General features: G+C 42.9%; 1 protein-coding gene across 1 annotated transcript in view; it reads left to right on the top strand.

Moving 5' to 3' along the window:
• Positions 1–26179, top strand: part of LOC115058829 (insulin receptor substrate 1-B) — a 41672-nt gene that overhangs the window by 12176 nt on the left and 3317 nt on the right. The window contains exon 4 of the mRNA XM_029526365.1: positions 34–2361. Within this exon, the coding sequence (XP_029382225.1) occupies positions 34–2361 (2328 nt within the window). The remainder of the gene's footprint in view (positions 1–33; positions 2362–26179) is intronic.

Genomic DNA, 26179 nt, shown 5'->3' with positions numbered 1-26179 from the left:
GAAGCTTGACTTCCAGCTCCCTGCCAACACCAGGAACATCAACCTGCGGCTCCCAGCTCCAGACCAGGAGAGTCCTACGTCGCTCCTCAAGCCGTGAATGTGAAGCCGAGCGTAGGCTGCTGAGCAAGCGAGCTTCTTTGCCTCCGATGACCCTGGAAAGGCTGGCCCCACGTCAGCGTAGAGCTGAGGAACCAGCAGACGATGATTCGGCTGATTATGCCATCATGTCCAGGAGCACCAGCCGAGAGTCGTTTGCTTCAATTTCCTCATCCACTCAGAGGGATGCTGGCATGGGTGCTGGGTCAGCTGGTGGAGGAGGAGGATACTTGGATGTGGCAGGGGAGTTCAAAAGTGAAGGGAGTGGAGGGGCAGGTTGTAGTGTAGATTTAGGCGTGGACAATGGGTACATGTCCATGCTCCCTGGTGTCACTCAGCCCCCGGTGTCACTGGCCCAGTCATTGGCCGTCTCTGTCCCAGACTCAGATTCCAAACCTACTGATGATTATATGGCCATGACTCCGAACAACAGCGTGTCTCCTCCACAGCAGATCCGCCCTCCACCAACTTCTGATGGATATATGATAATGTCCCCCAATAGCAGCTGCTCCCCTGACCAGCGTGGCGGTCTCTCTGGAGGGGCTTGGGTGGACAGTGGCAGTGCAGATAGCAGGCCAGGCAGTGACTATATGAACATGTCACCAATCAGTGCACGTTCTGTAAATGGCAGCCCCCCTCCACCTGACCATACTAGTCATTTGGAGACCAGCTCCCAACAGCAAACTCCAAAAATGGTGTATTCTTATTATTCTCTTCCGCGTTCATACAAACATAATCCATCTTCTGGACACTTTGATGATGGGCCTGGACGAGGCAGAAGGCCCAACGGGAGTTGTAGTCGAGGTGGAGGTAGGGCTATTGGAGGGCGCCAGGAGCAAGCAGCTGGATGCAACACAGTGGTTGGACGCCACCTGTCACTCTCTTCTTCCTCATACTCCTCCAGTTCAGCCAGCAGTGAAAGCCTTGGGGAGACTGAAGATCGAGCTACTCCGACTGTCAGCACCACAGCTGGGGGCACTCAGTCCAAAGACGGGAGTAAGCTCCATCAGAGACGGGGGTCAGGCGGGTTGTCCAAGCAAGGTAGCCATACTAGAAGTAGACCAGTGAGCTTGTTTGTTGATGTATCCAAAGCTAATACACTTCCTCGAGTCCGTGAGAACCCCCTGCCCCCAGAGCCTAAAAGCCCTGGGGAGTACGTAAGCATTGAGTTTAAGGGGGAGAAGTGCAGCCAGGCTCTAGTTGGAGGAGGCCGTGGCAGGGGTCTCAGGCATGGCTTATCCCTGCCTCACTGCTCAAGTAGCCAGCATCCTCAGCACAGGCCAACTTTTTGCTTAAGTAATTTTGTCGCTCTCTCCTGTAGCCCTTCTGCCCCCATCACCCCCCCAGCTGCCTCTGAGTATGTCAACATGGACCTGGGCCCTTCTCCGTCCCCATCACCGCTTTCCCTTACCCCACTGGTTTTTCCATCTTTCCACACCCCTCCCACGCCTCCAACTCTTGCTCATGCCCCAAAAACTTGTGATGAAGTTACCACTAGCCCTCGTGAAGACAGGGCCGAAGTGGCAGAGGGCCCACTTAGGCAAAACAGAGAAATTGCTCCATCGGTTACGGAGTCTGAGTCTCCCACAGAATACACAGAGATGGCCTACAGCTTGAATAACAACACCGTCCCTAGTGTCTCCCCCAAAGCCCCTTCCCCCACCCGGACTGATCCTTCTGTTCCAGTACATTCACGGGGTCTGGACTTTCCCTTACCCAAACCAGGACTCAACCCCGACCACGGGGCTAAAGTTATCCGGGCTGACCTCCAAGGACGTAGACGGCATTGCTCAGAAACCTTCCTTGCTTCGCCCTCCCTCCCCGCATCTACCTCTACTTCCTCTTCCTCCACTGCATCACTATTTCCGGAGCACGCCCAAGCTGTGGCCCGTCGGCTGGGCTTTGAAAGCATGCTGTGGGGAAATGGTGCTGTGACTGATACCCCAACTCAGTGCCCCCTCCCTCTACAGCAGTCCCTTCCAACAAACACTCAGACATCATCCACAGAGCAAGGTCTCAACTACATTGACTTGGACTTGGTCAACAAAGAGAGTCCCCACTTGGGCCTGGATGGACCCTCCAGCAGCCAGGCCCCGTCTCGCCTCTTCTCTGTCCTGGGGGGAGGTTCTGGGATTGGGGGAGGGGGCGCAGCTGTCAGCAGCAGCAGCACTAGCGGTAGCTCCAACCTCAACACTTATGCCAGCATTGACTTCTACAAATCAGAAGAGCTGCGGACACATCAAAATGGAAACAAAGAGGGAACAGGTAAGAGCAGCCTTTTTTTTTTCTTAGAAAAAACACACACTGTGATTTTTCTAGAAACGACTGCTTTTCAATGTGTGCTGTCCTCCCCCTCTTATCTTCCTGCTTGTGCTCTGTCACATTTTTCAGATGTTAAAAGAATACTATTTCAGGCTAATCCAATGGAGCAGAGCCTCCTTTTCCATCTATGCTAGTAATCAAACGTCACCTGGCGCCATATTAGGTCGGCCTCAGTCTGATGTGCACCACTGTCCACATAATTTACAATGTGAGAGGTGGAATGGCTGCAGTAACAATTCAGAAATTGATTTCCTTGTCTGGGGGTTAAAGGCGTGTGCACAGTTTTTAGTTGAAGACAACCTATTGCAATATCAATGGATGTCAATATTTCTGGAAATAGCTATTGATCCTGTCAAGGGCTCTTGGATGTTAGGCTGGCATTTTTACTCCTGTACCTCCTCGATTCAGGTTTGGCTTCAGATTCAGGAGGGGTTTTGTACATGTATTTGTCAAGAAGAATTCCACTGCTGCAGTGCTGCCGTTAGCAAAGGAAACCAATCAGCCTTACTGAAGAAATTTTCTACATCAAGTTCAATAAAATTGGACTTTGACCCCCTTCTCTATTGACCAGTAAAATCAGGGTCCTCCAGTTTGATATCACAAAAGAGATAAATTATACTTCTATCGATCACGTTTAAGATTTTATTTAATAACAATGGTGTTATGAAGGACAGTGTATAAAATGTGCTTGCCCGATTTTTAGATGTGCTTAAATGAATATCGTTTATCATGTTTAAAATGATATAGTAAAAGAAGAAAGAAAATTTTGTAATGTACCCCACTACAATGTTTCATGATTATGTTAACAATGGATTTATTAGTGTGGTGGTAACAGTGAGCCACATGTGTACAATATGCATTATATACTGTGTCCACAGCGCTGTAACTGCTGTGTTATCACACTCTTTTGTGCTTGAAGGGGAGGTCATTGAGGGCAGATGATGAATTTTCATTGTATTTACATTTCTTCCTCCTGTGGGGGGCAATTTTCTGGCTGTGGGGTACCACCACGGGTAAACAATGCCTCAACTAGGTCACTGTGAGACGTCTCCTCATAGAAAAACGTTCTCTTTGAGCCACTGTCTGCACCAAATTGGCCCGTTAAGAAATAGACGCCTGCCGTTTAAGCAGATAGAGCAGTATTTAAATGGAGATGTGGATTTATATGCATCAGTAAAACACTCAGTAGTCTTACTTAACCTTCCACAGTGGGGTCCTTGTGATGAATGCATGCTGCCAAGCATTGCTGTTTATGCAGTGCTGCTTTCCTCCACATGATTTGTGCCGTAAACTGTGTTAGACTGAAAGCTCTTGTTTTTTTTTTTTATTATTATTTAATTAATGATTTAATGAAGAATTCAAGACATTTGCAAAAAAAAAAAAAAAAAAAAAACCCTCATCATGGGATTTTGCAGTCAGTGTGGGGTGGCTGAGCTCAACAGTTGGTTTTTGTGGATTCCACGGATGGAAATGAACCATCAGCCTACATCCATATGTCGCTGTGTTAGTTTTATGGGGAAGTGGAGGCCGTGCTGGTGGAACCAGCGCTGATGTTGGCTGTTTTTTAAATAGGAGTGCTAGCAGGCTACCACAGTGGGACCATATGGGCTCTGGCTGCTGAGTACGTCAGCGGGGCAGCATGGGGGAGAAAGTTACACATTGGCTGTGAATGTTGAGATGGGGCCAGTGCTTCATTCACACAGCTCTCAAATGCCTCTGTACAGTGTCCCCCTCCTTTCATCCCTCCATTTCGCCTCCCCCTCTTTCCTCCTTCAATAAATGATCCTTTTGTTTGAGTGTTTTTACCACGGTGGGCTGGCGGGCCTCAGCAGGGCCAGGCCCAGGACTACTGGACTCTCCTGAAACTGTTTTTCCCTGTAGTCTATAATTTCTATGCTGCTGTTTTTATTTTCTCGTACATTATTTTCCTCTTTATTGCCTTGTCTTTGTATCTTTTTCAGTTGTATGTGTTCCAGTTTGATTAACTCTCCCCACACTTGTTCATTCTTCACAATCTTTATCCTCATTCGACATCTAGGCAGATGGATATTTGAAATTCCTTTCCTCCCTTCTGTTCATGGCACATACTATTGTTCAGCTTTTCTTCCCCACCAAAACCTCTCTTTCGTCTTCCTCCCTTTGCACATTGTCTTTCCCGCCATCCTGAATGTTTGCAGTGGCGCTTAAATAGCTTTTAGTGTTGCACTGAGACGTAGCTGTAGCTGTAGAGCGGTCAGAAAACAAAGAGAGAGGTTAAAACCAAAATGGAAAGTGACTATACCGAAATTGCACATGACAATAAATTTACCCATTACTACCAACAAAAATACAATTTAGAAACAATTAATTAGCTTGTCTCCATAGATCCTGTTTGCTTTATTTTCTTCTGATTTGCTGTAATTACAGGGGATTTTTTTTCCCAAACGGCAGCAGCAAGTATAGGAAAGGAGTGTGAATGTCTCAGGGGTATGTAGTTTTGGCACAGGGGGTGGCAAAGGCTAAACTGGAACATCAGTTGTGGGACATGTGCCAGAAACAGGCCTGTAGGACAGTGGTTATGTAATATGTAATGTGTAAAAATAACCTCATTATTTAGATAATGAGGGAAAGCAGGGCGAACTATTTCCTCCAAATAACCTCTTTTAGAGACAAAATCAAATTAAAAGGAATGAACTCCAACAAATGTGTCTCTGTGTGTGTCCTTTTCTCCCCCCTCAGGACACATTTTAAACACTGTGTGTGAGGCTGTATGGAGCAAATGTAAGTGTCTGCTTTTTATGTGCATCTAGTTCAGCTAAAGAGTCGGCAACAGTGACTGAAACGAGTGTATTTCAGAAAAGAGTCATGACCTCCAGCAGAGCACATCCCATTTATGAAGTGCAAAGTTATTCTCAGGACAAAATGTTAATTCAAATTAAATCAGACCACACTGCTCCAATCTCCCCCAAGGAAACCACATGAGACAATTTCATTCCAGCTCTGCCGTCCCAGTCAATTATTTACCACCTCCCTCATCAGGAGAGCTGCACACATGTATCTATATAATTTAGTCCAGATGCATAAAATGTAAAGTCAGTAATAGAAAGCCAGACTTATTTAATCTCTAAATATTATGGTCATAATACAGTATACGCCATACGTTTCTGAATCACATTAACGTTCTTGCTGTTCTTATTGACAGTAGACAGAGACCCTTTACATTTGTTTATTGTTGCGCAATTGGGCCAAATTGTCTCCATGTGTCTAGATGTTAGCATTTATCACAGATAACCATTAGAGACTTTATGGAGTCCTCCTTTCGTGTGAGGAAATAAGTAAACCATTGTGTAGTTGTGAGGATGTGATTGTTTGGTGATTAGTTGGGTTTTAGAGTTTAGAGTTGTAGAGACATGTTTTATGGTGTAGTTTTTACACAGTGATTTCCTCATGATAGTCACTATCAAATAAATCTGTCAAATCAAGATATTTGAGTTGATTGATGCAACGGTACTGAAAATATGACAATATTTCTAACATAATTCGTGAAATGCTGTAACTCTGTGAACAAAGTCAGGAATTAAACCCCTCCCCGTCCCTATACATGTCATTTTTGCTTAGCTGAGCATTTCTCTCTGTGGTGAACGGGACGACAAGAAGCATGAGCTGTCAGCTGATCAGACAAACTGCAAAGGAGCCAACACCTTATCTCAGACATGTTATTTGGAAGCAACATTGGAAATGTCAATAAAAACCATCATTGCCCCGCAAACCTGTGATAAGTGTTGCAGGTCCAAGTTAAGGCAGGAAGACACACGACCAGCTTTACACCTTATTTCCTTTCACCCCTCCAGGATGAATTTGCCCTGGCTGTTTTGTTTAGTTTTTTTTACTTGCTTGTGTTTCCTTTAGGAGCTTCCAAGCTATCAGAAATCTCAAAATCCTTAAATTATTAATCATTAAGCCATTAAACTGATTAACATTAAATACTCTTCTGCACACTACACACTTCTGATGGCAGACTGAGGGTGTAATCCAGGCCAGCACTATGTGAGACTAACAGCACTAGTAGTGTTATGTAAAACACAACCACGTGGCCGGGACATGACCCCCAAAGAGGGTGAGGCTCAGGGCACATGAGTATGTGTGTGTGTGTGTGGGGGGGGGTGTATGTGTAATGTGTGTGCACTCAGTTGTTTATCTGTTGTGTTTCTTTAACCTCATTTGTTCTTTGTGCTGCAGGCGGGCCAAGCTCCCGTCTGTTAGGGTTGACACACGTTTCTGCTCACATTTTTCTGAAAGGTGTGTAGAAGAAGATTGTGAAAGTCTAAATAGCAGGAGGGGACAAAACCAAGATTGATATTTGACTGAAATAAAATACTCCTATACCTTGCCAGTCACATTTGCAGTTTTTCCAGATTTCATTTGTATTTTAACATTTTCAGCAGCCTTTACATATTTAATGTGCCACTTTTTATCATCGAGGTGAAGACCAAAGGCAGAGCGTTTTGTTCCAGCAATTTAAAAATATCAGATTTTTTTCTCCTAATTTGCCTCCCAGGCTTTTGGTTCTTCCATATTTGAATGTTGTGTAACTGTTCGTATGAATATGAAAAACAGGATGAGGTGGGAGGGACACCCCTGGATGCATAATATTAAGCTTAAATTTCTCTGCAGCGAAATTCTGCTTTCCTTCATTAGTCTAATTACATCATTGCACCACTGATTTGCCCCCCTTGGAAGATGCAGAGCAACCTGCATGGTTACATGTGGGCGGCAGAAAAGCCGTTCATTTGCCTTTCTGGTTGACTAAACAAAAGTTATGTCGTATTTGTTTAAAATTTGCCCAAATGTTTTTTGATTAATATGAAATTGAATTTTTTCAGGGGGAGGGGGCTGTTTTTGTTAAAATCAAGGACATTTAGTGGCCTGAAGTCCAGTTGGTTTTGTTTGGGTTTCCTTGAAGGTTGTGTGTCCGTCTAAATGTGTGCACAGTGTATTTGAGCGCAGCGTTTTCTTTTTTCTTTTTTTTAACTCCTCCGCAGACCATGTGTGTTGTCATCTGCACCCCAGCAGCAGCAGCGTCTCATTACAGGCCCTCATCTTTGTCCAATTTGCCAAATCAGAGGGTTAGGGGACTAATCCAAGTTGAATACACACACACACAATCACAGACATTTACACCTTTGTGATGGATGATCACACCTTGACAATCACACCACTGCACACAGTGCAGAGGTCAGCAGTCCGGAGTCTGAGTTTAGATATGCAAATGTCTACAAGTAACAATCTGCGTCACACATCAGGCATCACAAATCTTTTTGCCATTACATCTGGAGCCATCATGGAGTTTCTGGAGTGCGCAAAAAAAGTGCTAAATATATAACAGCCACTGAACAACAGCACTGACACCTGGAGACCAGGTGCTGCAGGGTAAGTTCAGGTCAGCCCGTAATGATACGAGCCAGAATGTACCAGCATGTTTTCTTCAGGAGATTAAACAAAGGGCCATAAGGAATTTCATGAGAATTTATTTTGACTAGAAGGAATAGAGGGAACAAAGGGATCTTCTGATTGGAGGCTTTGATTGGAGATGGTCAGGCATCCATGGTTGAAGTGGTGAAGGCTTGTGCTGAAAAGCAGCAGAGATTATCTAACTGTTGTGATCAGACGGAGGCGTCCGTTAGCCTGTGGAGCTCAGAGATGGTGGGACTCCATTTTCCTAACTTTTTGCAGGTGTGCGTTTCTCCTGCCTTTGATATTGTATAGATGCTGATAGGCGTTTGGGCAGTTTCTCATGCATTCTCACTTTGACCTAGTCTTACGGTCAGCCGTACTAACAGGTCAGCTGAGATGTAATGTAATTGTACCACCTACTTTAAAAACACTGATGTTGGCAGCCAGTACCACTCCTGAAAGTGCGGTTAGAAATTTGTGACGACACCCACTGTGATGTCACAAGAGTGCTGCAGGAAAGTGAGAAGCGAAACAGCATCTAAAGATTTTCCGCTGGTGAGTTTCCAGTTAAATGGCTCATATGGAAAACGCTGGCGCTGCATTGGTGCTGCAGGTGAAATGTTTCATGATAATTTAGCTAAAAACGAAACGCTGCAGAGAAGGCAGAGCTGCAGGTGAAGAGAAGAAACTTTGAACGTCACCACACAAAGTTTCCCAGCAGGAGGGTGTCAGAAGGGTGCCACTTAAATATGACAGTCAGTGACGGATGACACCACCTCAGCCTTCAACACAAAATCAATCAGCTGTGTATCTGGGGGATATCAGTGTCCCGATGCCAGACGGACCGGCTTTATGTTTAGTAACACAATCGGCTGCTCACTTCAGCTGAGGTCCCCCAGTCGACTAAAAAAGAACAGAACAATTTAATCAATCTTCTTGATAGCTTATTGATTATGGGGCATTAATTGTGCCATTGAAAGGAAAGGGATCTCTAGACTTTTATTTCCGTACGACAGGGAAGGTTGGACAAGTCTCTTCACTAATCTTCCATTGACTTCAGAGTCGAGGAAATGAGGGGATTTAGCTCTGTAGGATGAATAGATGCTAAATCTCTCCTCTGCCGGTTGGATATTTCAGTCACCTCACGCCTCCCACCCTCCACTGAGCACTTGTTGTACCAACAGACGGCCTGCCCCTTCAGTATCATATCGCTTCGTCACGTCTTTGTCACAGCTGTAAATTGGAATGGAAAATTTTCTGGTTTCGCAGATTGCGCAAGTGCATCGCTGCTATTTACTATTCCTGCAACATATTTGCTTTCATACGTTGACCATTTACCTCGTTTGACAAGACATCAAAAGGCCTTTTCACGCAGCGCTGTTGATTCTCAGGAAGGCAAAGAGAATGGATGAGGATGCTTTTCACAGCTCTTTCAAGAGGAGAGTGAGAGCGAGGGTAGATGGATTTTTTTGAGAATAAAAGAGCATAGGAAGGTATTGAAAGAAAAGATTGGAAAACATTTGAGATTGATAGATGCAGAAAAAAGAGCTGAGGTAAATTTACATAAAGGAACCAGTTACTCATTGTCCCACTCATTTTCTGCATAAACAAAGCAGATGACTAACGTTTCCAAAGCTTAGAAAAGTCAATATTACACGTGATTTTACATTCAAGTAAGGGAAAAAGTAAGTCTAAAGCAAAGCATGAAGTTCCCTTTTATGAGCTGCAGAAATTAAACATCTTCATCATCTTTCAGCTTCACATGCTGATAAAATAAATTCAGCTTCTTCAATCAGTCTTTGTTTTCTGGGTCTGTTTGTTTAGGCTACAAGTGCTCTAATTCCGATTTTCATCTCTGACCGGCTTCTTGTCCGCAGCAGCGATGGTTTTAGGCTCCTGAGTGTCTACCATGCCAAAGAGAAGGCTTTACCATAAAATCAGTTTAAATGATCCAAACTGGTGGTTTCAATATAAACGTGGTAGTATGCAGTCATCAGAAGACTCCTGTGTTTATATGTTTAGGAACATCAATAAAGTAGTTGGTAAAATCTATGAACTGTAAAATACAAAAAGGCTCATACCATTCTATTTTTTTTGTCAGGTGTGCAGGGGATTGAATGCTGAATGGTTCTTTATGTAATGAAGAGAAATTCATATTAAAAGAGTGAACAGAGCAAAGGTGTGATTCATGCGCTTGTTGCCTTGGTGATTACCGGTGAAGAAAACTCATTCATCCGTCGGCTGTGACGTGAATCAGTCTTATTCACTCCCTCGCTGTGCTTTGCTCCCACCCAGTTTTGTTTTCAGTCGCTCATCTTCCCAAGACCTTGACCAGGCTGTGATGTCCCCCCAGTCATGTTATTTTTTTTCTAATACACGTGTACACACACACACACACACATGCACTAAGCTCTTTCTGCTTGGTGAGAGCTTGCTGATAGCGACAGGAAAGTAATGTGTGTGAGTGACTTTGAAGGCATATTTACGAGATCAGGGTGAGGCCATCAGACCTGAGGGGCTTCATTCTTCTTTCTTATCACACGAAGCTTGAAAAGAGGCAGATCAGCTCATAGGGCGAGTTGTGTGCGTTTCAGACATGTTTGTGTATGATTCCAGTGATTCCACTCATCCATTGAGGGTCAGATCACGTTTCCAGGCCTTGAGTTAACGCACATCCATTGCGCTGCTTTTTGGCAGTGGCTAGCCATCAAGAGAAACGAGGTAAGGAGTTTTTAAAACATACCAATCAGAACAATCCCACAATCGCAGTGATATCTACTAACTGACTTCTGTCCCATAAATGATCCGATTCTGCTTGTTTCCACTCATCTTATAATTTATTGCTGCAGTGGGATATTATCTCTGAAGGTGAGCTTGACTTCCAGCTGCTATATAGTTTTTCAAGAGATTTTCAGACACTTTGGGCGTCCAAAAAGCTGAATCTAGCAACTAGTAAAATCTGTCTCAGGGTAAGTGCGACTGTGCTTGCACACAAGAAAATGACTTCACCAGTCTTTTCTACATGTGGAAAAAGGAGGAGCTGGAGTCTGTGGTGGAGTGGCTTTTGATGAAGAGGAGCCTTGACAGATATTGAATTTAATTTAAGGTTGAGGCAACAAGAAAATACAGGATTCAGTCATTTCCAGTCAATGGCGAATATAATATTAACATAAAAGTAACTTTTGAATATTTTTCCTGTAAACTGCACATTTTTGCTGTCAGTTCAAACTATAACATTTGTTAAGCCAGGAAGGAGTGACTTAAGATGGTGTTCAGTCCTCAAGAAGTGTCTGACTTTTGATTCATGCGCGCATCAATCTGACCAGACGTGCACAATAACACACGATTCACTTAAAAAAAAAAAAACAAAAAAAAAAAAAAGTAAACTTCTGGAGGATAAAATTCTCAAGTTCATGCCCTTTTAGAATATGCTGAATGTTACAGGAGAAAAAGAAAAGAATCAATTTTTAAGACTTGCTTTTGTTAGAGGCACAAGTTTGAGACACATTTCACTCTACTGCAATGTAAAAAAAATCTAACATGAAAAATGTCATAGTTTTTATTAGATATTATTGTAGTTATTATACTTTTTTGAGCCAATTTATACACTGAGGCACTGCTGTTTCTCAGCAACACCCACGTGCACTGAAATGTCTAGTTCAGGGTTAAACACATTGCTTAAAGGCAGGAACTCAGTTGTGGCTCTTTCTGTGTGTGTGTGCATGTGTGTGTATTTCTGGTGAGCTGCCTGGCTGACCGAATGTTAATTAGGTAGTAAAACCTCTGCTAATGTTTCAGTACTCTAGTCATGTTTTGACTGACTAGTGCCTTATTCACATGTATTTGGCACACACACACGCTCACACGCATATACAACAACACAGCGGCAGGGGAATGAATTGTATTGGCAGCCTGGTCAGTCAAACAGGCGCCGCTGGACAGACCAAGTGTGTGAGTGAGAAAGTGTTGGTGTGTATTCGTGTCCTAAGGACTTGCCATTAGATGTGACGGAAAAGCTTTTGAAATGCCACACCTGTATATGCTAGCTTTGCTATTCACAGCTTTTTAGTTACTATGCAAAGTCCTGATTTGTTTGGCTTGCACACACATACACACACTGTCTGAACTGAACTGCTTCTCTTAATAGGAGAAGCTGAGACAGATCATCTAAGCCAATCACCTTTCAGGAAGCAGGGATCAGCCAAAAGCTCCTCAGCTAATGGCCACAGTGACCTTCACTGACCTGCCCCTGGCCTACCCCAGCAACACACACATACACACCTCCTGTCTCTTTTGTCCATACTGTTTTTGCTCATTCTGTTTTGAACAAAGCCTCCGTGCCCCACCATGCCTGCCTCCTCCACTCTCCAGACCTCTCCTCTTCCTGTTTTTTCTTCTTTTTCCCTGTGGACTCTTTGTTTTCTCTTTTTATTATTTTCACATCAGAGTTTTTTTTTTTTTTTTCTTTCCCACACAAGTTCCACAGATTGAGGAGATTTAAGATGGGTGTGTGTGAGATGTTTGGCTTGAATGAATGAATTATGTACTGTACATTGTTGACTAGAGGCCATCCATCTAATAGAATATACACAACATGATTTGATTTACTCAGATCAGAGGAAAGAGTCCAGAAATTCCCAGAGCCTGCCTGCATTGGGAAAGCGCTGCCCAATATCTTATTTTATCTTTTTTTTGTTTTTTTTTTGGGCGCCTCAGTTAAGGTGAGGCACCTGCCAAAGCACATTCTCTTTGTGTCTATATCTGAATGCAACCAACATTATGACTCCACTCTGTTGCATAATACGCACTTGATGTGCTCATGTCACAGTTCAAATGCTTGTTCATGCGTCTGTGCATTTATCTTATGTGCATTCTCTCTGAGCGTTCATTTGGCGGTAAAATATGATGCTACGACAGAAAGCTTAGCTTAGCTTGGATACTACTCATAAACTGATCTTCTCATCTAAATAAAGCATGTTTTCCAAAATGCTGCTCCAATCTTCTTAAAGGTTGGTAATTTCGTTTGATAAACCCGAAAAACAATCAAACAAAAATTGAAACTTCTCTGACCTCTGTTGCTTGGATTAACTTGGACTTACCTGCACCTCTATTTTAATGTGGGACTGTACAAAAAAGCTGTTTTTTGCAAGATTGCACACTTTATTCAAACTATATTCTGCTCTTTAGACTGAAAAACCAATCAACTTTCAGAACATTTGTAGTTGAACGCTTCTATTGAGGTGTTACATAGACACTTCCGTGTATGTGTATGTGTATATGTAAATGCCTTTGAGTGTGAGTTTGTGTGTGTTTGCTTGGCAGCCTGCCAGCTCCCTGTACAACCGTGATCCTGGCTACAGAGCGCTGATTGTGCGCTGTGGTATGGGATGTATGCCGGGTCTAGAGAGCGTTGGGTGCTGCCTAAAAGAGCCGAGCTGCCACCCACCAACCCACTGAGGTTACTGAGTGCACTGGCGGAGGAGGAGTAGAAGGAGGGAGTGTTTCCCTCCTTTCACACTCCTTATTTGTCTCCCTCCCTTCTCACACTCTCCCAGGAAAATGTTTCAGCTTTGAGTTTTGTGCTTTCTTCTCACCAAGCTTGGTCCGTGGCCCCCCCCCCCCGCCCCTTTTTTTCCCCTCCGTCTGTCTCCTTCTGCCATATAAATTTCTTTTTTCCCTACACACACTCGTCACAGGTGATTGTCTTGATGTCAACACCGCTGCAGTGTTTCTCCCCATGTCTCCACAATGATCTGTGTGTGTTTGTGCGTCTCGCTGGATCCAGAGCCATGGCATCTATCAGCTCCTACTTCTCTAACTGGGTTCGTCTGTAAAGAGCTTAGTGCCGGTGGGCGTTTGGAGAGCACTAAGCTGATTACCGTCAGCTAACGAGACACTTCTCACATGGAGCCAGTGTGTGCGTTCGGTTGCCCGTGTGTACATACTTCTGGCTGGCAATATAATTATTTGTTTATGTGGCTGTGTGTGTGGTTTTAGCGCATTTGTTAGTGTGTATGTGTTGTATCCTGAGCTGTGCCGGGGCCGGAAGGATCAGGTGCAGGAGGTTCGGGGGATGAGAGGAGGTCAGAGTTGATCACAGGGTGAGCTGAGGTGCTGACGGAGACAACAGGGTGGGACTCCCAGTTCAGACTCCTGCGGTGGGGGTCAAGTTGTTCGCAGAGGAGCTGCCACTTGAGCTTTGCCAGTGAAGTCTTGATCTGCCTAGACTGTTTGACTTGGGTCCAACTAAGGCCTTTTAGACAACAGTTTTAGAGTCACAGCTGGCAGAGGGGGGCACCACGCTGGGACTTTTTCCTTCAAATGTGCAGCAGCTCCTTCATTTTGTTAACTGTTGTTTTTTTTCCTGTGCTGCTGTTGTATCATTAGAATGATATTCATGGCTTCTGCCTGTCAACCCCCTCCAGACCTTTAAAGGCCCACATTATACTGTTGTCTTATATTATGTGGAATTTTTTTGATTTGCACTTTAAAAGAAAAAACATAATTTGTCAGAATTGGAGCAGCTCAAAATCAAATCATGAATATTTTCTCACCTTTTGTACTTCTGCTTCTAACAGTTCCAAATTTTTCAAAGCACACAGTTTGTTGTGATGTTGTGGTGCAAATGTTATTTATATTAGTTTTACATTTGGTGTGAATTCAGCTCACAAACTTTCTTGTTACTGGAGAAAATTTCAACTTGAAGACTGATTAACTTCACTTTGTTAAGACTTTGTCAACAAATGTATAAATATTTCAAAAAAGCTGCCTTTTACAGAGAGTTCACTTGCAGACAATCATAATTACTAGTCGTGGTGGTTGAAGGTCAGATGTTGAAGGTTTTATGACAGCAGTAAGTCAGAGCGAAAATGCAGATTCCTTTGTTGAGTTTAAAAATATCAAGTATAACTTGAAGATGCAAATGTGCTTTTATGCATTCCTACAAAATGGCCTGTGGATGGTTTTTCAAAAGTTGAGGTTTAGTGTTCCACCTAGCTGAGAGCTGATGATCATGGGACCAGCGAGGCCATCTTTCAGTTTCATACCGGTTGCCCAACTCTGACTGCCTGGAGGGAAACCATAGGCTAAACACACATAGCCTGCATTTCAGTTACCTAATCCTGAAACATCGACCAGGGTCCAAGTTCTCTGCAGTCCTGTTCAAATTGATAAAGAGTAAAAAATGTGCTTTCGTGTCAGTGAATCAGAACATTCTCCAATCTGGACACATGGACAGAGAGTTTTTAGATCTACCCCCCAGCTGTGCCCCTCACACACACAAGCACACACTTCTTCTTCCCATCTACATGTATGAACAGAACTCAGCATTCACCCCCCAACGCCTCCCTCCCTCTGAGCATTTTCCTCTGCTATGATCATTGAATTTGTCTATAAGGTGATTGAGAGAAAGAACAAACAGTCCCTCACACAGCCTTATGTAACTCATCAGTGTAGATCGAATGAAGGATTGTTTGCTCACCGATGCCATTATTGGCCTGGGAACGGTCATTAACCTTTAGAGTGCCGCCTCACCCCCACGTCACCTCAGCGTCAGCACCACAGCTAGGCCTCAGTGGCAGAACTAACAGCTCCCTCTGTTCTGCACAGTTTTATTTATTAAATTACACCGATTGCTGGGGGGCACATAGTGTGTGTGTCTGTGTGTTACACATGGATTTTCTGACTGGGAGTAGTGTTTTTAAGATGCTGAAGTTAAAGTGATTTCTTGCATTTGGAAACAAGTCTGTTCTTTGAAGTGCTGAAACATGTAGTCAATACCTGATTAACATACTATCAATTATTAAGAAATCAAGTCAGACATTTGAAGAAGTGAATTTTATTTTTTCTTGATATCAGGATTTTGAGTCTAAAGACAACTAGAGACTAAATTATTATCCAAAGAATTTCTGATATGGATATTATAGTTTGTTATCATTCACAGTATAACGTATGCATGCAGATTTACAAATATCACACTTATTAGAGGTGCATGTCATACACACCGTCAACACCTTAATTACTAAGAGCTGGTGACAATTTTTGCATGCAAACCAATTATGTACAACTTTGGAAGGCATTTCAGCAATTAATTTTCAAAACATCTCAGCACATAAAGAACAGGCAAAACAGAGCAAAATAAATTATTGGATGAATCTGTGTTTCATGAATTAAAACAGAGTTAATGGTTGGTTGAGATGGAAGAGCACGCTCTACTTTGTCTTTGCAAACATTCTGAAGTAGCAGCTGAGTGCTGCAGCAGAGATTAACTTTGAATCCTGATCAGTTGATAATCAAACCCTTGCAGGTAGTGCAGGTAAATCTGTGGTGATAGTCATAGCGGAGGATACAAAAGGTTATTTATGCCTTTTACACTGTTTGTATTTAATTAAGGACACATTTGGATTGTATCTTAGAACAACCTTCAGGTGTTGGTTCCAAGAAAACACTTTTTTTTTTTTTTTTTTTTTTTGCCAAGGCCATCATGTATTCCAGGATTTGTTTCCTTGCCACTCGCTGTGTGATTGTCTGCTCCCCCATATGAGCATCATCCACATCTTTCCAGGTGTGTTTGGCTGCAGTGAGGACTCCTGGAGTGTGTGCTGTCGTCGGCTGGTGTCTCTGTGCAGCATTCATGTGCATCTAAAACATCCTTATCTTTTCACGCCTTGCAGGAACTCAGTGTTCTGCTTCTGTTTCCCAGACAGAAACCATCTCAGGAATCTACAATTAAAGCATCGATCACCTTCCTCCGCCCCCATACACCTCTCTCCACAGCCGCTAACACAATGTTCTCCGCTGCGGACGTCACAGTACCTGCCCAGTGCATTAAAAGCCTTAAATCGGCGGCGGAGAGGAAATTACATGTGCTCAACTTGCCTGTTTACTCATTAGTCATACCTGGTCAAGAACAAACAAGTAGAAATTGCACATGGAAGAGCTGGAGGGTCAGGAAGGTGTGAGGAAAGTGGATGAGCGAGGGATGATTGAGAGGTGGCACACTGTTTATGTTCTTGCTGAATTTCATTTACCATTAATGAAATTGTTTGTATTCATGACCAGTTGTCATCCAGGGGAGCTGAGAGAAACGTGACATGAGCTTTGGTTTGCACATGCACGTCTGGGCGATTGCATCTCTAGTAAGCGCGTCCGAGCGATGTGGTGACGGCGTGTTTCTTTCCACTGCTGCGACTCAATGGTGGTAGACCTGAACAGCTTTTTGGAGTCCGGCAGAATCTGAATATGAATCATCACCTCCAGTCGAAAACAACACATCAACACATCAACACACACAGAACTTGTGGCAGAGCGTGCGTCATCACACTGCTCATTTATATGATGTGGTGACTTCATGTCCGCAGGGATATCATTGATATGTGTGTGTGAGAGAAAGAGTATGGTTATGGTTTAAAAAATACCATCTTGCTGTACTTAAGTTCTTTTGTATGATGTGTCTGTTTGTTGATCTGCTGTGTGTGTGTTTGTGTGTATATAATTCATGTTCAGACTTAAGCTGTAGCAATATGCTTGTGCAACCTTGGCCCAGGCAGTCACCATCGTCACATTGCTGCCCAACACAACTCTCCACACACAAACACACACACACACACATATTGCTCATATACTCATTTCCAAATAGCTTGCGGTCACTGACTCACACATTACACACATGACCTGCGTGTGCTACACATATGTCCATGTCGCCATTTGTATTGCTTTAGCTACTGTTTCTTCTTTTTTTCCCCACCCGTGAGGTTTTTGTTTTATTTAACTTGCCATTATTCACTTCCAGCTAAAACGGACGACAAACTCTATTTACTACCAACCTCAGTGTAAACCATGTTTGTCCTTCTTAAGGATTTGGTTTTTTCTTTCTTTCTTTTGGTCATTCCAATGAGCCATTGACTCCCATTCATTTCTACACAAAAAACCAGTTTGCTGACTTTTGACGGGTTTGCTTTAGTGTCCAGGTCATATAATCTCTGAGCTGTGGATTCATTTGAACTGGCGGCAGTGCATCGCTGCTGATTTCACTTTTTGTGCTGTCTGGAAATGACTGGAAACCAATGGCTACCTGAAACCAGTCGGAAAATTGGCACCGTTCTTTGAGTTGGATTGGAAATGAAATGACTGTGAGGGTTCAGTGGGGACTTTCGGCTTTAATTTTAGGGTGTTTACATCCATTTTGGTTTAACAGTGCGGCCGTGTGGAAGCCCTGTCATTTTCTTGCTGCGATGATCCAAATCTGACATAAATGGACTGTGACTCCTACAGCACCTACAGCACACTGTCCATCTGAAGTGCTGTAGATGTGAACAAACAGCATTAAAGCTACTCTAATTAATTTCTTCAGCTACCCGGGGACTCAGAGACTCTAGAGCAAACTAATTGACAGACAGCACTGCCATATTATCACCTTATAAATATTTTAGGCAAGCAGTTGCCTGTTTGCACACTCAGCAGAAATAGTGGGTTATGTTTCTGCTCATCTGATGCATATTCATCCTCCTTTTAGCTCTGGCCTCCTCTCCAGCTATAGGATTTTGCTGGAGTTTCATTCCTACGGGCAGCTTCTGTCACATTACATCTGGTCAGTTTTGACACAAAAATATTGATTAGCATAATTTTTCACTGTCATCCAATCTGCTGGAGCAGAGCCAGAACAGTATAAAATGTTAAGTCCCGAGCCAATGTGAAAAAGTAAATGTACTAAATGCTGTGGACAGATGAAGTATATAGCGGGGCGAGAAGAAAAGATTTTTGTACCCCCCCCTCCCTGTGGAGACGAGGAGAAGGCAAGAAGCATGTGAGTGCTGCGGCCTCCAGAAGGTTCGTAAATAAATATTTGCAGTGTGTGCTAGCCAAGTCTGGCTGTTGACTCACAGTCAAACCCAACACACACACACCAACTCCTGTACGTGTACATACAGATGCTCATCCACGCCGAAACACAAATGTGTCTGCACAGTCAGCCACAGGCACCGTTTGCACACTTTGATGTATACAAACATAGTTCTATTTACTAAATGCAAATAATGGCTGCCTTTAATATAATGGCATGTAGAAACTTAATACCGGAGGAAGAGTTTCTCTTGTGTGTGTTTGTACTGTTGCACTATGAAGCAGCTCTATTAATAATTACACAATTCATAATCAGACTGGAACAGAGTCCTTCAGATGGCATGTGGACACACACACACACACACACAGTGAAACACAGATGGGCATCAGTTTCTAAACACAGGGGACAGGAGCTTACTACACAATCCAGATTCCACATTGTCAGCCCCTCATCATTTTAATGAACCAAAGGTTTTTCATTTATTCCCTCTGTTTTCTGGAACTGTAAAAGTAGAGACAGTCGGTAGGAAGCTTTGGTTTCATGAGGTCTGACTGTAATTGTATCAATCTGTTTGGAGGTCTGTCCTGTTGTATAATATCCCCTGTTGATGTGAGGCGACAGTTTTGTTTTTTGTTCCTCTTTATTATGTTGGATCACATGGTGAGATTTTAACGTTCACAATATTATCTTAAAAGCCAACTACATTAGACTATATTTGATCCTGCACAGTTATCTCAAAAGTGTTTGTTTTTCTTAAAAACAGCTGTTGATGTCCAACTCGTTATTTGTTTCTATTAATAATCCTTTTTGCACCTTTGTGTGCAGTTCATTGAAAAATTCCATAATAATATCTGGACTATTGGTTTTCACTTTTTTTTACTTTTTTAGTCTCATTTACAACAAGAGAGTTTCAGTGTTTTACCAAGAGGGAGGTCATGCATCGCATTTCAGATGAACCAGCAGAGAATCCTGTCATGTCAAGGTCTTCCATAAAATGTTTACCTTCACGTTTGCAAACTGCTCTGATAAGACAGACAGAGCAATTATTCTGCTGACTGTTATTTTAATTGTGCTGATGTGGCAGAGCTCACAGTGAGGCAAGAAAAGACACAAATATCTCAACAGCAGCCCCGTCTCCTTTCTTAGAGATGGTGCAAGAGCGTCTTGTGTTTCACTTCAGTTGTCGGCCCACGTCAGAGAGCCAGAGCAAGCCGGCCACTGACATCCTGGGGAAAGCCATACGACTCAAGAGAGTGAAGACCCCACCTGCTTATGCTATCACACTATATATCACTCCCACACCGCCGCCAAGTGTGTGTCAGTGTGAGTTTGTACGAGTGTTGGCAGAAAGTAGCAGAACTGGTGGAGTGACATGACGTGCACAGACAGAGAAACTGGTGGTCCGAGTCAGCAAACAGTAAAAATGTTTCTAAGTGTGAGGGCGAGAGTGAATGAGATAACAATCCCCACAACCCTTTAGTCCTGTTGGCTTTCACTCTGTGTGTCCTGTCCAGGGACAGGACGTCCCATGTCAGATTTCAATACAGATGCCAGTTTCTGTTACACAAGGACAACCACATTTTAAACGCTGCTTTAACAACCACAAAAGGAAGCTTTTGCTGAGGATTCAACTTTAAAGAATTTAGTTTTTTAAACCATTCAGTCCTCAATTACAAAACCCCGAACCAAATATTTGAAGTTTGGTCTTAAAGTTGAATCATTTACCCAGTTTATACGTTTCTACTCTGGCGCAGCTACCATTGGGCTTCATTTCTGATTCATTTGCAGCCAAATTTTCAGTAAGAAGACAACAGAAGCACTTAAAAATAGACCAATATAGATTCCCAGAGTCCAAGCTGACATGTTGAAATGACTTGTTTTCCACCAACAGTCTAACACACAGATGTTCTGCTTTATAATAATGAAAACAGAAAATATCTCCTCAGGAACTGAGCGTGTTGCTGTTTTTCTTTTCTGAACTCTCTCCGCTGACTGACAAAAACTTGCTGATGATACCTGCAGACAACACTTCACTGTACTCTGTAGGCTGTCCACTGCAAACATCCCAGTGCGCGCACATTCTCTCTTCAGCCAATGTGGAATTCAGTCAAGTGGTGTCAAGCAGCTTCCTTTAATGTTCCTCAAAATTGCACAACCCCTCATCTCTTATTATTTAGAACTTCCATCCAGCTAAAGGCTGACATGTTAATGCAATGCCCTGGAAGTTCAGATATTGTTTAAGAATGATCCAAATAAGCTGCACATGGGCCAGCAAATGTGGTTCCCTCACCACAAATGCAACCCCCCCCCCACTCACCACCGCTGCTCTGTCTGTCTCTTCCTGTCCCCACACATTCCAGCTCTTCTGTGTGCCATAACACACCCACTCAGTCTCTCCCACTGTGTATAACGAAAAACAAAACCTGAGCCCTTGTCCTGTTTTTATTATTATTATTATTATTATTATTATTTAATCATCACACAATCATGTAAAAAAAAAAAAACTAAAAAAATTATTGACAAAACACAAATGGAAAGTGCATTTAATGAGTCAAAGCCATTTCATACATAATGGAAGAAAATTGGCCGTTCTCCACCTCTCCATATTTCATAACACATTGTCATATACACTTGATGAAAAGCTTGTTACATAGCCGATGTGTCTGATGTGGGTGTGATTGTCAGCAGCAGAGTTAAAGGCAGTGTAGTGTGTGTGTGTGTGTGTGTGTGAGAGAGAGAGAGAGAGAGGGTCTGAATGTGCAATAAGCACACACAGCAATAGTCTTTCAACACACACCCTGCTCTCTGCCGCCAATTGCGTAGTGTAACCTATAGAAATTTACAGCTGAACATGAGGGGAAATGTGCTGCGTTCACTGTTCTCATAATGGGCTGTTTTAAAAACAATCAAAAGCTTCCATTGGGATAATTGATTGCTGGCATTTGGGTACTTTGTTGTGTAGTTAGCAAGGGCATTTTTAATAAAAGACAACATTACTGAAGTGGTGATGTTGTCACTCAAGCGTTGGGAGCTTTACTGTGACGACTTTATTGTTTTTGGCTCTGGTGAAGATAGATCCTCGTCTCTTTTTGTATTCATGTGCTGCTGGTGTTTCTGCAAATACAAAAGCCCTCCCTGGTCGAAGACTTTTCCAGACAGAGGCGTGTCCAATGCAGCAAATCCAAGAAATCTTAAAGCTTGGAAGAATTGTAGTATTTTTTGTAGCAATTATAGGAAAAAGTGTTTTGCAAATTTGTATGTAGGTATGTATTAATCCTCTCCACTACAACTACAGATCATTGACTATCAATGTGGACATATAATCCAAAAAAATCGCAGCAATTTTTCTATTGCTCCTCCTGATCTTAACATTTCCAACCTAACAGCAGAAATAAACATGTTTTGTGGCAGAAATTGTTTCAGCAACTCTATTTTATAATCTCCATTCATGGCAAATACACGGCCGGCATTTTTTATATATTCCAAGGTGGCTTCAAAGCGCTTTAGAAACCTTTTTTTTTTCTTTTTACAGTAGATTGTAATAATCAAGTTTCACAGCAAAAGAAACTCACACATGACTCTTTCAATTGGTTGGTAACAGAGTAAAAAGGACTTCAATGTCTTGCTCAGGCACTTTTTTTTTTTCTTTTTGAATTCCATCACATTTCATTCTGTTGAAACACTATACAAGCATTTGACAGAATTCTCGAGAACTGTAGTCTGTGTAAAACATTATTGAGTCTTAATGCTTCAGTTATGACCCTTGGGGTACTTTTACATTTATACAACACGCTGTTTGTTGAACTAGTTCATATCAGTCATACCCCAGCCTTTTACTTCCCCTGACCCATGAATGAGCTTGGTTTAATGCCCAAGACCAGTGGAAGAGTCTTGGGGGTTGCTGATGTTTGCATAAATGAAGTTACATGCTTGCTCACGAGCTATAGAAGTTTATGAATGAGTGTAAGATTGGAGCTGGCATCTTTGAAGACACGACGGAGGTAATGTATGGACAACCAAGAAGGGGATTATGTTGCAAGGGCTGTTTACAAGTTCCTACTTTTTGTTTCACCATGAAATTGGGTTGCCATAGCAATCTGCTGCAACCAAGTACAGCGGATTACCCTTCCCCAACTCTGAAGAAGCCATATCGAAGTCTTTAAAATCACTTTTGAACCCCACAGGTGGAATGTATTCAGTAGTATTCAGGCAGATTTTAGATTCCAGTATCACTTCTACCCCATCGTCGTCCAGCGATGTGATGGATTCATGTCTAACGAATAAGAACTGTGAAATCAGACACACTGTGGTCAGGGAGCGAACATTATAGCTTCATAACTGGCAGACTTTCTGGCGTCATTGGAAGAAATTAAATGAGGTGACACAGGAGCTATCCTGCTGCCTCCGTCTGCCAGTGTTCATTCCTTGTACTTGCAGCTGTCTTGACGCTGGATCCCAGCTCATGTTGCGCCGTTGTAACTCTTACCCACTTTGCCCACTTGCATGGTAGATGATTTAATGGAAGTATAATAACAGTACTGAAGAATTGCGAGAGCTAAGAACACTGGCGCAAGAAATTGCTGCCATTGTGGAAAAACAGTTTGAGTGGGATTGTGGGGATTTTCACATCCTTATATTAATGTAATTCCTAAATGATTTCCAGCAGAAGGCTCTTAGTTCTCCTTAGGGTGTAGGTTAAAGGTCAGGGGCTGGCTACACTTGGGAGTTGGAAGGAATTTTATATCTTGAATGAGGATATCGCTGCAGTTTGAACGCTTGCTGAGATGGAACTAGAACAATGGTAGAGATGGAGGTGAAATGGGGAGATAAACCCTTCAAACCACAGAATTTTTTTGTTTCGCTTGAATGCAAGGCACAGACTGACGCATCCAAGACGTTGCCCTTGTAAAAAGATGAGACAGAGTAATAAACCAAATGGGGATTTCCAGTGATTCTCATTCATCTTTTGCCATATGAAGTTCATAGAGCTTACCATAGACTCATGCTTCTCTGCTCAGTGTTGTTTTTGATGGCCAATGACATCCAACAATACTGATGTTTCCTGCTGTTTTAGTATTTTTTCCTTCCTTTTGTCTCCCTCTGTTTTCATTTATCACAACCATATGATGGTCTCCAGCAGCTCTAATGTACATCTGTGTGCTTTCCTTGTATATAAGATATGATTTAATCCAAACCGACTGAGTGACCCGTGAACTCGGTGACTCACATCACGTTGCAAAGACTGGCTCCGCATCTTGTGGGAGCCGGGGCAGCATGAAAATGACAGACTGACACACTCAATTTACGACCAGAGAACAGGGTGGCTTTTCAATTTTAGGCAGCCCTCGATTGAGACATCACATAGACCCAGACTCTCCTAATTACACACACAGAAACGCACTCACACACACACACACAGGCAGCTAGAGTAAAGTTACTGGCTAGACACAAACTGCGGAGGCAGATAGCCTTGTCTAACCTCTTGATTTAAACAGTCTGGCAGCGGAAGGGAAAAAGAAACACGCACACGCTCACACAATCGCTACCACAGTCATTATTAGATCGATTTTCCCACAAATGGGGAAACGATGCAAGGAAATGAACGAGATCAATAGACAAACCACCAGGGGAGCGTCAAATCAGCTCAGGGAAAGTAAGAAGACAATATTTGATTCGTGTGGCCAGAAGAAGGAAACATTTCCTTGTAGTTGCACATAAGTATCTGTGTACACTCATGAGGCAGTGGACTGTTGTTAGGCATGTTTCTGTGTATAATTTTCCGTGTCTGTGTTTGGAGAAAGGTCATCATTAAGTGAATGTCATCCGCATTATTATAGTATCTTCCTCCGGTGTTGCTTTGTGCGCCTTGTTTCTTGACAGTTTGCATGTGTGTGTTCATGGCAGTGCACCAGTGCGTGTCTGGCCTGTCTCCTCTAGTCCCCTTGGTTGGCTGGTTTGATTGTTTGTGTTGCTGTTTTCGAACTGGCTGCCTGAATGAGGGAGCTGCTCCTCTATGCTCTGCTCTGCTTCAGGCCACCATGGCTTGGCTGGCTGGCAGGCACTGTCTGTGCTGAGGGAGACTAAATATAGCTCACTGCACCAGGAAGAAGACAAACTAGAGAAAGAGAAGGAGGGGGAGTAAGTGTAGAGTACCCTCCTGCAATTAGAAAGTCGAGCTCTGTTGGGAAATTTTAGAGAAAGAGACAGAGGGAACTCTCTCTGAGGCTGTTCTCTTTACGAGCTTGTGGAGTTGTTATTTTGGCTGATGGCTGCTCGAGTGCCTTTTGTGTGAGTCATCAGATTTGACAGAAAGTAACCCAGTTTAAAGGGCACTCACTAATCTTTATAGTAGCTCATTGCAATCTCAAGCACCCAGTGTTTAGCATTGTACATTCACTCTTTAATTAAATCGTTGTGGCATACATGTGGCATTGTGGCCAAATGAGTCACAGAGCAATTACAATTCATGCTTTGAACCATAATTATTCTCCAATATATTAATCCAAACTACAACATAAGGCTGTCATTGATTTAAGGGTCATGCGCACTGTGATAACAGCAGTAGGTTAATTGCAAGTCAAATTGGGTTTAACAGGTCTATAAACATCTGTGTCAGAGATTATGATATCAGGTGTGGTAGTCCAGTCAGCCAGTGCTTATGTGTTTTCATTATGTTTCACTCCACATTGTGGTTCATTAGTGTCAAAGCTGGGGATCATAGCAATAATCACACTGTGACAATTTGGTGCTGAATCTTTGATTGGTTGTGTTTCTGAATTTGGCCTGGGTCAGATTGAGTGATCAAAGACGGACCTCCTCCTGCATTGCTCATATCTATACCGTTGTGTGCGTACTGGTGGGCCTCAGGCTTTTTGTTGAGACAATGTCCGTTGTTATTATCATTAGTTTACTGCACATATATCAGTGTGCCGCAAATACAGACATTTGAAAGCATCCCTTTTTTTCACCAAAGAGCACTGCCATGGTTATTTCTCAATCAAAAAAGAGCCTGTTCAGGAACCTTAAAGCAAACAGATGGCTGTGTGGCGCCAGGCGATTCTTTTCCACTTTGGATCATAGTTATCATCAAGTCTTTTTATCCTATCAACTGTGCAAACAAGGCCAGGTCAGTGTCATATGTGTTGGTGTGATGTGAGATTTTGAAGCACTGCAGTCCTGACATTTTCTTGATGCCGCCTACCTGTGCTTTCATTTGTCTAATGTCATGTGAAGGACTAAAGCTGCCAGTAAAATCTTAAATGTTTTCTGTATCTCTTTTTTTTTACTCATGCTGGCACACACACACACACACACACACACACACGGCCCTGTGCCTGCAGCAATCAGTGCCCTCCCTCTCTCCTTCCCCGCTGGTCTTTTTATCATTTTCATCCTGTCTGAGTCTTTTTCAGGGGTGTTTGGCTGTATTGTATATTTCTGTTCGCTGTAGGGTCACTGTGTTCCAAGGCCGATAAGCAGACGCTGATA

The sequence above is a fragment of the Echeneis naucrates genome, chromosome 18 (genome assembly GCF_900963305.1).
Source record: "Echeneis naucrates chromosome 18, fEcheNa1.1, whole genome shotgun sequence".
NCBI classification, from domain to species: Eukaryota; Metazoa; Chordata; class Actinopteri; order Carangiformes; family Echeneidae; genus Echeneis; species Echeneis naucrates.
The sequence above is the reverse complement of the archived record's forward strand: the minus strand, read 5'-3'. Positions and strand labels throughout refer to the sequence as shown.